The sequence below is a fragment of the Microplitis demolitor genome, chromosome 1, assembly GCF_026212275.2.
Source record: "Microplitis demolitor isolate Queensland-Clemson2020A chromosome 1, iyMicDemo2.1a, whole genome shotgun sequence".
Taxonomy (NCBI): Eukaryota; Metazoa; Arthropoda; class Insecta; order Hymenoptera; family Braconidae; genus Microplitis; species Microplitis demolitor.
This window is the reverse complement of record NC_068545.1, coordinates 22,733,641-22,746,165: the sequence shown is the minus strand read 5'-3', so window position 1 is coordinate 22,746,165 and position 12,525 is coordinate 22,733,641. Positions and strand designations below refer to the sequence as shown.

The 12,525-nt window shown below is 34.7% G+C and overlaps 1 protein-coding gene across 3 annotated transcripts in view; it reads right to left on the bottom strand.

The window, feature by feature from the left end:
* The window catches only part of LOC103580116 (Krueppel-like factor 3), a 193,540-nt gene that overhangs the window by 120,581 nt on the left and 60,434 nt on the right, over positions 1-12,525 (bottom strand). For 2 of the 3 annotated variants that reach the window (XM_008561759.3, XM_008561760.3), the window contains one exon: positions 9,780-9,815. The exons of the other annotated variant lie outside the window; for it this stretch is intronic. In XM_008561759.3, coding sequence (XP_008559981.1) covers positions 9,780-9,815 — 36 coding nt within the window. The remainder of the gene's footprint in view (positions 1-9,779; positions 9,816-12,525) is intronic. 3 annotated transcript variants of the gene reach the window in all.

Below are 12,525 nucleotides of genomic sequence, written 5' to 3'. Positions count from 1 at the left end.
AGGAAACGAGGAAGTCATTAAACTGCTCAATGAGTTGCTACGTAAATATATGCAACTCGGCCAGATCAATTTACCGAGTGCATTTAAAAAGTTGTAACTTATAAGTCGGTTTATTAGACATTTATATCAACACTTTGATTCTCACGCGTGAATAAAAATTTCTATTACAGGACTTTCCTAGTCGGGAATGAAAAAAACAACAATTTTAATTTTCATTAGAGTAATGAGGAAAAATAGTTTATGATTTTAAAAACTATTATTGTTTTTTATCTCTCCTCAAATTAACTAATCGGCTAGACTGTTTAAAAGTTAAAATAAAAGAGTTAAAGCGTTCTAATCGATATCCCAACGCTTTTGTGAACGTAATTTGCTGAGGCAAGTACCACTCGCGTCTGTCGTAAACAGCTTGAGAGCAGCAATCATAAAAACATGACTATGAAAATGATTTGTAGCTCGGCAATGTTTTACGTTTTGTTAAATTTAACTGACCGAGCTGAGCATGCCCACAGCTAACATACAAGACAGTCAACTCCCTGGTGTTGGTGAGCTACAAAACATTCTTACCAGCAATAAGGAACTTGTAATCAACTTTTGAATACTTTTTATGTATATTTTAGGAATTTATAAGCCGCAATCCGAGCTCTAAAAAGTATTCAACATTTTTATTTTTTACCAACAATATTATTCGTCAAATAAAAATAGTAAATTTGATTTTTTTTTTTTCTATAATAAAACCCTGGAGTAAAAAATTAAAAAATTTTTAAATTATAAAATTTAACATCAATGAAAAATATCTGCCTAAACACTCAGGCAAATGCTTGATAAAATTATTTTTAAAAAATTTTAATAGATCAACTTTGTCAAATTTTTTAAAAATTAAATTTCCGGTACAATTGAACGAGGACATCAAATAATAATACTAAATATCTTTGAAAATCATGAGAAATTCAGAGTTTTTCTGAGTACATGAAATTATTTTAAACAAAAACAATAAAGTGGCAGGCGGGAGAGGGCAATTGTGAGAGCATTGGATTATAAATTATCTTGTAATAATAAAAATCATTATTCTATTTATCTTTTTAAATTGTGGTGCAATGATAGTACTAGAATTATTTATCAGCGTAATTATCGCCGCGACACATTTGGCCTGGAGTGGGACCACCTTGGTTGAGACGTATTCGAGAACACAATGGCAATCCTGATTTATAGGGGCATTATTATCGACCTACGTAGTATATACCTGGTAGCCTATGTATATGCACATTTATATATAAATATATATTTATGTGTGCGCGTAAACAGTATAGTGTGTATAAATAAAAGAGTAGAGCATATAGTTGTGTTGTCAGACGCTACTGTGGTACGCGGAGCCTCGCCCTTTGTTAATTCTTCCTTGGTAATAATGTTAATACTCAATTATCTCATTACATTCTCGATCCATTTATCATTTATAAAATACACTCAATAATTTATTTACAAATACAATAACGAGTCTGATGTTAGTATTTATTATTTAATTTATTAATAATCAACATCAATGACTTTATCTGATTCGTGATTAGATTCGCAAACAATTATTCATGTTGTTTTGAATAATTAAACAATAAATATCATATCAAGTGACTGCTAGATGATAATTCTTGAGAATTGAGACAAAAGTAATGGGATAGATTTAAAAAAGTTACGGTGAAAGTAGTTTAGCTCCTTATTCAAAGCGCAAAATGTCTTGTGCCTGGTCTTGTTTTAGTTTGATGCAAAGTGTGAGAGAAAGATAAAGAACGGCGCCGAGACGCCGGTTACCGTCGTATGAATTATAACCCATGTTCGCGGCTGAGCAATCGGCTAAATCATGTAACGAGCATGGCACGTGTTCTTGGTTACATATTAGATTACACGTGAGAGGCGCGGGTACATCGTGCATATTGGGCGTCTATATACCTAAAGGAAGTAATGGAAGAAAACTAAAGCAGGTATATACCATCGTCATCATCATCATCATCATAATCATAATCATCATAGATAGAGTATTAAAAAGGACGAGTCGAGATGCAAGAGAGCAATGCAGAGATAGATAAAATTAAATTAACGGATCTCTCACAGCTGCTCGAATCTCATCTCCACCGGGTTTTAACATGCAATTATTTCTGGATCGTGATCTCAAATGCCAAAACGTTACACGAGCAGTCTTGTTTTAAATTTGATTTTTTTGGTTATTAACGTTTTTAATTCGTTTAATTAAGATCAACCAGACTTTATGCACTCAACTAAACAGTTTAGAGAACAGAGAGCGATGTTTAATCCACACATTGTAGCTATGATACATAAATACCTACTTTTATGTAGGGTTTAATTGTGTAGGATTTTTTTGCCGAGTACATAAAGTAGGATTCGTTGTTTACGAGGTGTGTGAATAAAAAACTGCGGTAAAATGTATGTAGGAAAGATTAAAAGTAACTTACGATAATCGCTGAGTCTTTGGTACATAGTGTGCATGAAAATGAATGAATGTAACAACTACTTAAGACCTGGAGGAGTAACATCGTTCAGACGTTGTCAAAGTACACGATGAACCCTCGTGTGTGGCGGTCTAGGGTTCAACTCAGAGGCATTAAATTACCGGATGGAGTCATACTACACGTTTGAGCAGACCCCTAAACCTGTCTCTTGTCTCTTGTCTCTTGTCTCCTCAGGTCTTTTATGTGGCTGGCTCGCGCATTACACGAATAAGAAAATACGGGGCGAATAGTTGATTTAGAAATTTCTCACATCATACTGAAAGTTATATCCTCGTAAGTGATATTTTATTTTATTATTCAAGTCCAATACTTTTTATGTTTATAGCCACGTATGTTTTTTCCCACTAAAACCTGTAATAACTTAAGTAATCTTAATCTATAGGTAAATTATTTTTATCCCGTTCGCAATTTACATTTTGCACGTGCGTCGCTCACGATTTTTTTCGGATACCACAAGATTAGGTGAGAGCGTATAGTAAAATTGGTCGTCGTCGTCGTCGTAGTTGTAGTCATCATCATCATCATCATCATCATCAGTAAGACAAGGCGCTGGCACACATGCGTGATCGTGACTTGTCGTATGACCTGTGACTTTAGAACTGATGAGCGGTGGTAACAGCATCGTCAACTTTCCAGTTTCAAATTGTAAGCAGTTAGAGTCTTATGTATATATGTACATATATATGTATATACGAACGTAAGTAGGTATATATCCATCATCATTATAGTCATCATCATTATTAGTAAAGCCAATGAAATTTCTAGGATAAATGATTCGTGTGATTTACCCAATTGGTAATCTAAGTACATAAGGATCTCAATATCAACGCTTTTACTTAATCGACAGAGCTTATTTTTCACACGTAATAAATCCTTTATATTTTACGCATGAATAAAGAAAGATGTAAGTCTGAAAAATTATAATAATGTGCTAAGAAAAATTTAATCTCAACTCTCTAAGCCTTTACTCTCTAGTCTCAAGTCTTAAGTCGGGGTATATATCTATGTATACATATTTATATATATATATATATATGTATGAGCAGTGGCACTGACGGTGTTTACTGGATAGGAGACCAGTTCTCTCAGCAGGTTGGTCTACGGTGCGAGCTATTAGCAAATCGTTGCCTTGGCTATCCGCGACAAGGTGTAAGCTGATACCTTGCGACCACAAGAACTATATGTTCTTCCAAGTATTTTCTCCTCATACTTCGTCACTTGTCCGCAAGAGTCACTTTTTAGTATGTAAAAAAAAATGATTATTTATTTATATTTATATACATATGTCCGTCAAAGATAATCCCTTTTTAAAAGCTGGCTATAAAATGATTTTCTGAACACAGGGAATTATAATTCCCGCTCAAACAGCAACTAGCAGTATAACGACACATAGAACCATCTACTCTTAGTGATAGTGTATATAACAGCAACAACAACAACGACAACAACGACGTTTCGCATCGTAAGCAGAGACTATCTCCACATCAGCATATCTTCCACGCTTTTGACCTAACGTCCCCTCGATTTATAGCATGGACCTCAGTGTGTGCGCACGGGCCATTCGCCTTACCTTCTCTCCTATATTATAATGTACGCGGAAAATTTTCTTGCGGTAGAAACTCTTTGCTTCTCCACCTATCGGTTAGACAGTACAGAAGAGCACACATGTTTCATTTTGTGCATCCAAGTGTACATATATATGTGTGTGTGTGTGTAGTTGGAAGATGCTGCAGTGACTTGGGACAGTGGGACCAACCGCTATCGTGTGGTAGCAGTACTTGAGATCCAAATGTAATCTCTGAGATCACATGTGTATGAGTTTATATAAATATACATCACACAGTTTATCATACAAACCATATAATAGATATCGCAGACCACTCAAATATACGAGGTACCCTACTCATGCGGAATAACAAAATGGCCGGAACAAAAAAGAATCCTTGATATAGTGAGAGAACAGAGTAGGAATAAGAATAAAAATAGGTTTTAAATATCGATTGGTATAATATACCAGCAAAGTAGATGGATCAACTAATGTGTGTATATATTATAGGTATTTATAGTGGTGAGTTGTATTGCAAATAAAAGGATTGAGGATGTGGTACAGAGAACTGAACTAAACACAAGAAGAGACGAGAACGATTCGCCGCGGCGACGAGCGTTTTGTCGCCGGTGATTGGCGTTTGAAAGGATAAGCGCGTACAATGCAATTACCTTGGCCTCGGCCCGTTCCAGACGCCTGGATTATTCAAATACTATTCTCCTCGTCTTGCACTTTTGCTCATACACACTTACACACAATTAAATGAAATAAATAAATATATATTCAGCGACAAACAACTACGCTGCTTAATGTTTAACACGAAAAATGTAAATTAATGAAGCTGATATATTTATATATTTATATTTTTTGTATCCATATTTTATTTATGCACCTCTCGTAATAAGATTCAGCGGCTAACGAACTACAATCATTTAGTACTTTTATTATACTGAGAGTGATCTGCCCGTTAAAATAAGATTCGCATCGCGTATTTAATGACAATAAAAATCAATAAAAAAAAGTTGTTCCTCCATTTATGTTTATAAACCAACGATCAAAGAGTCTATAATAACGAGGCGCCAATAAAATTATGCGATTCTCTCGCCGTTGGCTGGCCATTCGTCTTCTTAGAATCTTATCCCGTTCGTCAATGGAATCGGGTGCTGCTTTAAGTTGAACACGTCTTGATTTAATAATTCACTCCTCTTATAATGTATCCCATCCAGCACTCGATCAATACTCCGAGCTAAACTCCAGGCTCCACTCTATACTTGTTACATACCACCAGAGAACTAACACCACATTACATTACATTATCACTGTTTCTGTTTCTGTTTCCGTTGATATTCCTGTTGTATTGGGTACGAGCATTATGTTATGTGGAATACTTAAATGGGTATTTATTTAAATAACGTCGCGTATAAATGTATAGATTAAAATCGTGAGAACAAACGTATCACGGTTGAGTATACGATCGTTTATTTATGTTTAAGTATACGTCGAGATACAGCCTTAAGTAAATAATGTAAATACTGTTTTCAAAAAATAATAATAATAATAATAATAAGATTGATGTAAAACAAAATATATGAATGAAGACAAGAAACAAGTGCGGCAGGATCGGTAAGCGTCCTCGTCTACAAGTGGAAACTCGATCGGTGGCGGTAAATAAAAATTCAACGCGTTTACTGGAGAACCTCAACTTGTATATACTAGGCTGGGTGAGCAGCATCACGGCAAGAGTCTCAACTGCAAGGCGGTACATCAATCGAACCGCAGCTCGACAGCATAGAGAATCTCCCGGACTGGAAATCGCCATGGGCGATTTCTTGCGCGAGCTGTTGACCCTCAACTTCTAGCATATAGTCTTCTCATGCAGTATAACACACTCGAGCTAGCTCACAAAGTACAATCGTCTGTAGAGACTATCTTCACTGACTCTACTAAAGACTCCGTTCATCTGGACTCTGGTCACTAGTCAAGTGAGTCGCTGATGCGATTAAGCCTCTGGACTAAACTCACCGCGTCCGACTATAACTATGGAATAATATATTGCATATCCATTGGTCTATAGCCGTCCGAGGGAGATAAACTCTACAAAGACCCACCAAGATTTACGCGTCCCCGCGTAATGAAGTGAGTTCATCAACTCCTCGTAATTGCCTCCGCGGCTTTGTCTAAGAACCGAACATACTCGGCACTAAAAGCCTCAGATAATTTACTATTGTACTTTTTTTTGTCAATACAATAATTGCAAGGTATTTAGCGAGGATAAAAATTCTAGGCTCTCAATCAAGAAAATATTTTAAGGCTTAGACATTTTTAATACCAGCCTGAAAAGATTTATTGTGACGTGATTATGAAAAAAAAAAAAAAAAAAAAAAAAAATACATATTAGTTGTATTCTATATGATAGTTATTAAAGTACTTTTAAAAATATAGATAGTACTTATGTGCAAGTGAAGAACGCCAGCTGTTTGTGGCAGGGAAGTGTGTGAAATAACACGCACCTGTGTTATATGAAAAATATATGAGTATCAAGAGAACGATGTATGCAAACTTCTATTTTAGTAACCACTGTAAATTGTGGTTATTTAATAGCTGATTACTCAACAAAAATCTATAATTTTGCGAGTTTACTTCAAATAGAAATTATTACTGGCAATAATTGCATACAAAATAAAATTTTTACCCAGAGTATTTTTAACAGTCAAAAAAATGGTTATTATTTAAAAGTATAAATATCACTGAGTGGTGAATTTTCTCTACATTTATAACTCGGTCATTAATTTAATAAATCCGTGACATCCGCGCCTTGAACTAACGTAGCTAATCACATTTCTCTCTCTCTATCTTAATAATTTTTTTTATTCTCTCGTTGAGCCGGGACGCTCCCAGTCTGTTGCCTCAACCTGACGACGGCATCTATGCTTCATAAAAACCGCTGATTGCACAACACACGCGTGATTATCATCTTAATCTTCATCTTGTTTATCTTTAATATTTATATTTATGTTTACATTTACATTCACATTCATATTTTACTCATCCACTCGACTACTTCTATTATCGACTACGTTTCCATCCACTTGAAATGCAACTTAATGATATTTTAGCATTAAACTGTGTGTAATCTGATTGACTACAGACCAGGTGGTCCGTTAATGCTAACTCATTATAAGAGCAAAAATTTAATTATAATAATTTAATGATTTTTTTTTTTTTTTAATTAAATATAATACACTGTAAAGAAGCGCGGTGTTAAAAATGGATTCAATTTCACATCGCGTGGTATTAAAATTAAATAACACCGCTATAGGTGGTGAAAATTTGGCAGTGTTAAAATTCCGGTGTTAAATCGTTGTAAAAAAAAATTCCACATATAGAAATTAGAAAAAAAAATATTTTAACACCAGGAAATTTTTTCAACACCGGTAAAGAATATTTACATCGACGGCAGTATCATTTTAACACCGCTTTGGGTGTTAAAATTTAACACCGAAAATTTTAACACTTACACCTCCTGGACTTACCTCAGTTTTTTTTTTCAGTGCAATAATTTAATAAAATTTTTTTTTTTTTACTTAAATATACTAGTAGCAAGAAAAAAAATGATTATTATTATTATTATTAACGCCAGTAGGCCCGTAAATTACCGGTCAGTATGACAATTATGAATGGGATATGAAGCGTAGGCAAGTCATGATAAAGTTGATGCAAAGTAAAATCAGTGTTTCAACAAGAGCAACAACAAGTTGATGTAACTGATGCAATGGCAATAAAGATTATGCCAGAGTGAAGAATAAATGTTTGGCTTATCAATAATCTCAGCGTTTAAATAAAGGTGTGGCTCGTACTACTTCTCGGTTGTTATCTTACGTGAAGCAAATATGACAAACTAAATCTCAACGACTGAATTATTTTATTGCCGTATAAACTAGAGCACTGCTATATATTTAATCCGCGAGTGAAATAAATTGTCGGCAACAATAAAAAAAAAAAAGAGAAAAGAAATAAAATAAAATGTAAATATGAAAATATCAAGTGGATCAGCTTAAAAGGTGACAGGTAGACATGGGGAGATTCTAAATCGACTTTTAGCGCCTCACAGTCATTCTCATGTAACTAACATCAGATGCATAATGCATGTGTGTTATATGTATGCTCCGGTCTCCGGTCTCCGGTCCTGTCCTACGTCTAAAGTCTAGAGGTGTTGGCGCGACAATGGTTGTCCTGGTAGTCTTAGCCCGACTCGACACATCGTGCCGTGTAATATAACAGACGCGTTCCGCACATAGAGTAGTGCCAACTGCTAAACTATTTATACCTCTCCTCCTCATTCTCCTGGCAGTTGTCTTGGGGAGAATTACACTCGCCAGATCTTGTCTCTGATGATACACCGTTGTAAACCATTGTAATGGTAATAGTCCACAACTGGCCAATAAATCACGCCAATTCATTTCATCACCTCACGCGTTTCGCGGCTTACTAATAGCCTACTGTGATTCTAGATCTACTAACATATAAGTTCACACTTTATGTGACGTGACTCATCCAAACCGACAATGGATCTGCACAACAGATAATTTATTATTGATAATTATTATTTGTTAAATATTTTAATTCAAATAATCTGTTAACAGTTGGGGGTTAAATAAGAAACTTCATACCCTTTTAAGATAGCAATCATCGTATAACAAATAGCCGCTAATCGATTATTGAAAGAGGAAGCCACTGGCATTTTGTTATGCTCACAAATAAAACCAGACTTACATCTTCAGGCCTCTAAAGCCTTCAGGGACTAGTATATATGTATATGCAGTGACCATTGTGGTTAAAAGCAACAACTTATCTTTTAACCCCTCGGATTTTAAGTGGGGATATAAATTTTTAATAAAAAAAATATCAATACGACGGGCAACAAATACCCAGCGCACATGCATTAGTCGCATTAATACTTGGCTTGGATTTATTAATGCCCATATTATATTCATGCGTATATAAGTTACGGTAGGATATATTCTGTTATGTTGCTGCTGGACTAGTGAACAGTACACAGTTTTGCAGTAGTATATAACTATGCATGCCGATGATATATTCAGTGTCGCCTATGGCCTATTGTTCGTAGTTTAAATTCTTGGCATATTATGTATACATAAAAAATGTAAACTATAAGCAATACTATCTATCTTGCGCGATAATAATCCAAGTATTTATTTTATTTGTAATTTTTGATTAAGATGTATGGACTATTCATTCATTTTTTTTTTTTTTTTTAGTCGCCAATCGATTGGTTGTCCCGTTAAATTCTCCAGGTGCGATAACAAGGATGCGGAGGCATTTTATTGTTTATTATTCGATTTTCTCATCAGCTGGCAATGACTTCATATAAATTAAATTTAGAGGACGGTAAGAGCTGGATGATGGGACTGAAGACGGGCGAGTATCTTCGATCGTGGATTATCTTCGGGTAATCGGAGAGTTTATTGCCCGTGGAACACCCACGTTTGGCACTGAGAACCTCATTGCTTTTGTACATATTCTCGGTTGGAATACTCTCTATCCAATAGACCAAGAAACATACGAACGCGTTACACACCGAATGACCCGTGAAATTGAGTTTATCGATGTTTAAACATAAATTCTTTGCCAAATATATACTAGATTTATTTTATATATTTGTATTATAAAAAAATATATATTCAATATATAATTACCAATTTGCGAACCCGGGACTCTTTAAATGCACTCACCTGTAACAAAAATAAAAAAAATAATTAGTTAAGTGATCAAATTAATTTGTTAAAGTTGTTTTACTTGTGGGAAAAATATCCATAATAACATAAATAACCTTATAAGTGCCAGTGATATCGATATCTATTGAACGGTACAGTATCACAATACAGAAGAAAACAGATGCTGAGGATTCCCTCGTTAAACCCACGCGGCTGCCGAGTTAGATATGTGTAAGATGGACGAAGAGAGCCAGCTCACTCGACCGCGGGTTGTAACAAACACCTCTATGCTACTCGTATCGGTAGTCTCGAGAAATACGAGCGAGATAGAGTAGAATAAGGAAAAAAGAAAGGAAAGAGAAGAAGATGGAGATGGAGATGAATAACAAGTCAAGTAAAAGGAGAGGGTGTGAGGTATATACGAGCAAGTGGCTTTTCCCAGGCTATTCCCACGTGCAATCGTCCGCATCCGTCAACCCCCGTCTTGTTCCCCTGGTATAACTTGTTGGTACACAAATATAAATATCGTACCAACACACAAACTCTGGTATTTATACCAGTACTTGTAATACATGAGTTGAGTCGAGAGTAGACTCGAGCTGAGGCTAAGACTATGTATTATAAACTACATATATATATATATATATATATATATATATATATATATATATATATATATATATATATATATATATATATATATATATATATATATATATATATATATATATATATATATGTATGTATGAATATATATAAGTAAAGCCGCGAGAAGGGCGCGGAATAAAGAAACATGCCGGCCGACAACGAGTTAAGTAGAGAGACAGCTTGTGCACGCCAACAACGTCGATACTCGTTAACCCACCAGATACAGACGTGTGCTTGTGCTTGCATCCACTGTATGCAGTGGAATCATCAGTACAGGACAGTATTCCACGGCATCAGTTAACGAAATGATGGCACTTGAATGATTGCGAAGATCTCCTCTGGCAACAGCAGAAGTGCATCATCAGCAACGATGGTGGCAAGTGTGTGAATGCAAGCATTGGCTGCATCCAGGTCCCTTTGATGTGATCCAACCGATACCATATTGAGACCTACTCTAACTCGAGATGAAACCACCGTGAACTATATTATTCGTGACTCTTTTAACTTGCTGCACGTGCACCAGTACGATTGGCCACCCGTCGGGCGGCACTTGAACGTGCTTCACATTTCATCCACCCTATGTACGCCACGGTGGAAATATATACCACTGCTAACTTTATAGATAGTTATATATGTATGTAAGACACTTAAAAGCTACCAATGGCTACGACGCTGGCTTCTCATTTTGATGCTAAAATACTGGTTTACTTTTTTTTTTCTTTTTCGATTTTCTTTCTAAGGCTTTTCTTGTACAAGAGTGTACAAGAGTATACTGTTGTACTTTAGCCAATCAATTTTATTCTCCTTGCAGTGGTTGAGGAAAAAGTAAATTGTCTCAAGATAAATGGCAGTCTAGAGCACCAGCAAAAGAGGGTGTAGAAGTAAATTATTTATTTCAAAGGGAAGTTTATTCTGAAGGGTTATTCAATGTATATATACTTATGCATATATATATATATATATATATATACTTATACATTACATACAAGGCATGAAAAAGGAAAATTATACATTTATATAGACTGATGTACATTTTCTGACGATAAAAAAATAACTGAAAATTTCAGTTTGTTATTGTATTCAAATATTCAGTAATTCAGTAATTTGTTAAAAATTTCAATTTGTTAAATTAGCATGTTCCACCCTCGGAAACAATTCCCCGTGCTCTTTGTTCTCTTTTCGTAAAAGTTGTTTGTCAATTTACCTTTTTACGTTTTTTTTATTCTGACGCGCGTTGTCTTTTATTAGGGTACTGTCGTATCTAAAATTCACAGAAGGGAAAGCACAATGTTCTTTGCTGAATATTTAATGCTTCACTTTCATAAGACTACATCAGAGAACATAATGACAATACCAAATTCAAATGAAAAAATTCATTTCACAAAGAATTTTATTTTTATATCTCACAAACTCTACGGATAAAATTTTGTTAGCTTTCTAAAATTATCATTCCTTTTTTTTTAATCATCAAAATCAATGGTAATCTTGATATTAAATTTATAGAGCAAACTCATAGAAGTGAAATATGAACCATAAATACTACAGTCATCATATTAAAAGTATTGGGACTATGATTACATTTAAATTTCTTGCTAATACTGTTAATTACAATAGAAATTTTCCCAAGAGATTAAAAAGCTTCTTCACAATATTTATCTCAACTTTAAACTTAACCATAAGTACAATACTTTAAATGCACTGTAAAAAATCGGGAGTGATTTCGGAGTGGTCTGGATTTTATTTTGATCCGCATTCACTCCGATTTCGAGTTTATATATTAAAATAAATTGCCCGTAGCAGTAAATTTCACTCCGAGGGGATGAAATAAATAAACAGTCATCCGAAAATTTTTTACAGTGTACTGGTTTATTTTCTAAAACTCTATTTCATGTCTGTATAACTGTGTCACTATATAAAGAAATAAAAGTTTGCTTGACTCTTTAAAGCGGGGCAGAACAAATACCTCCTGTTCTTATTTATTTACATACATTTTATATTAATGCCACCGACAACTTTTACACTCAGTCTCTGCTTTATCTTTTTTAATAAAACAGCAGTCTATATAAACGTCATATTTTTT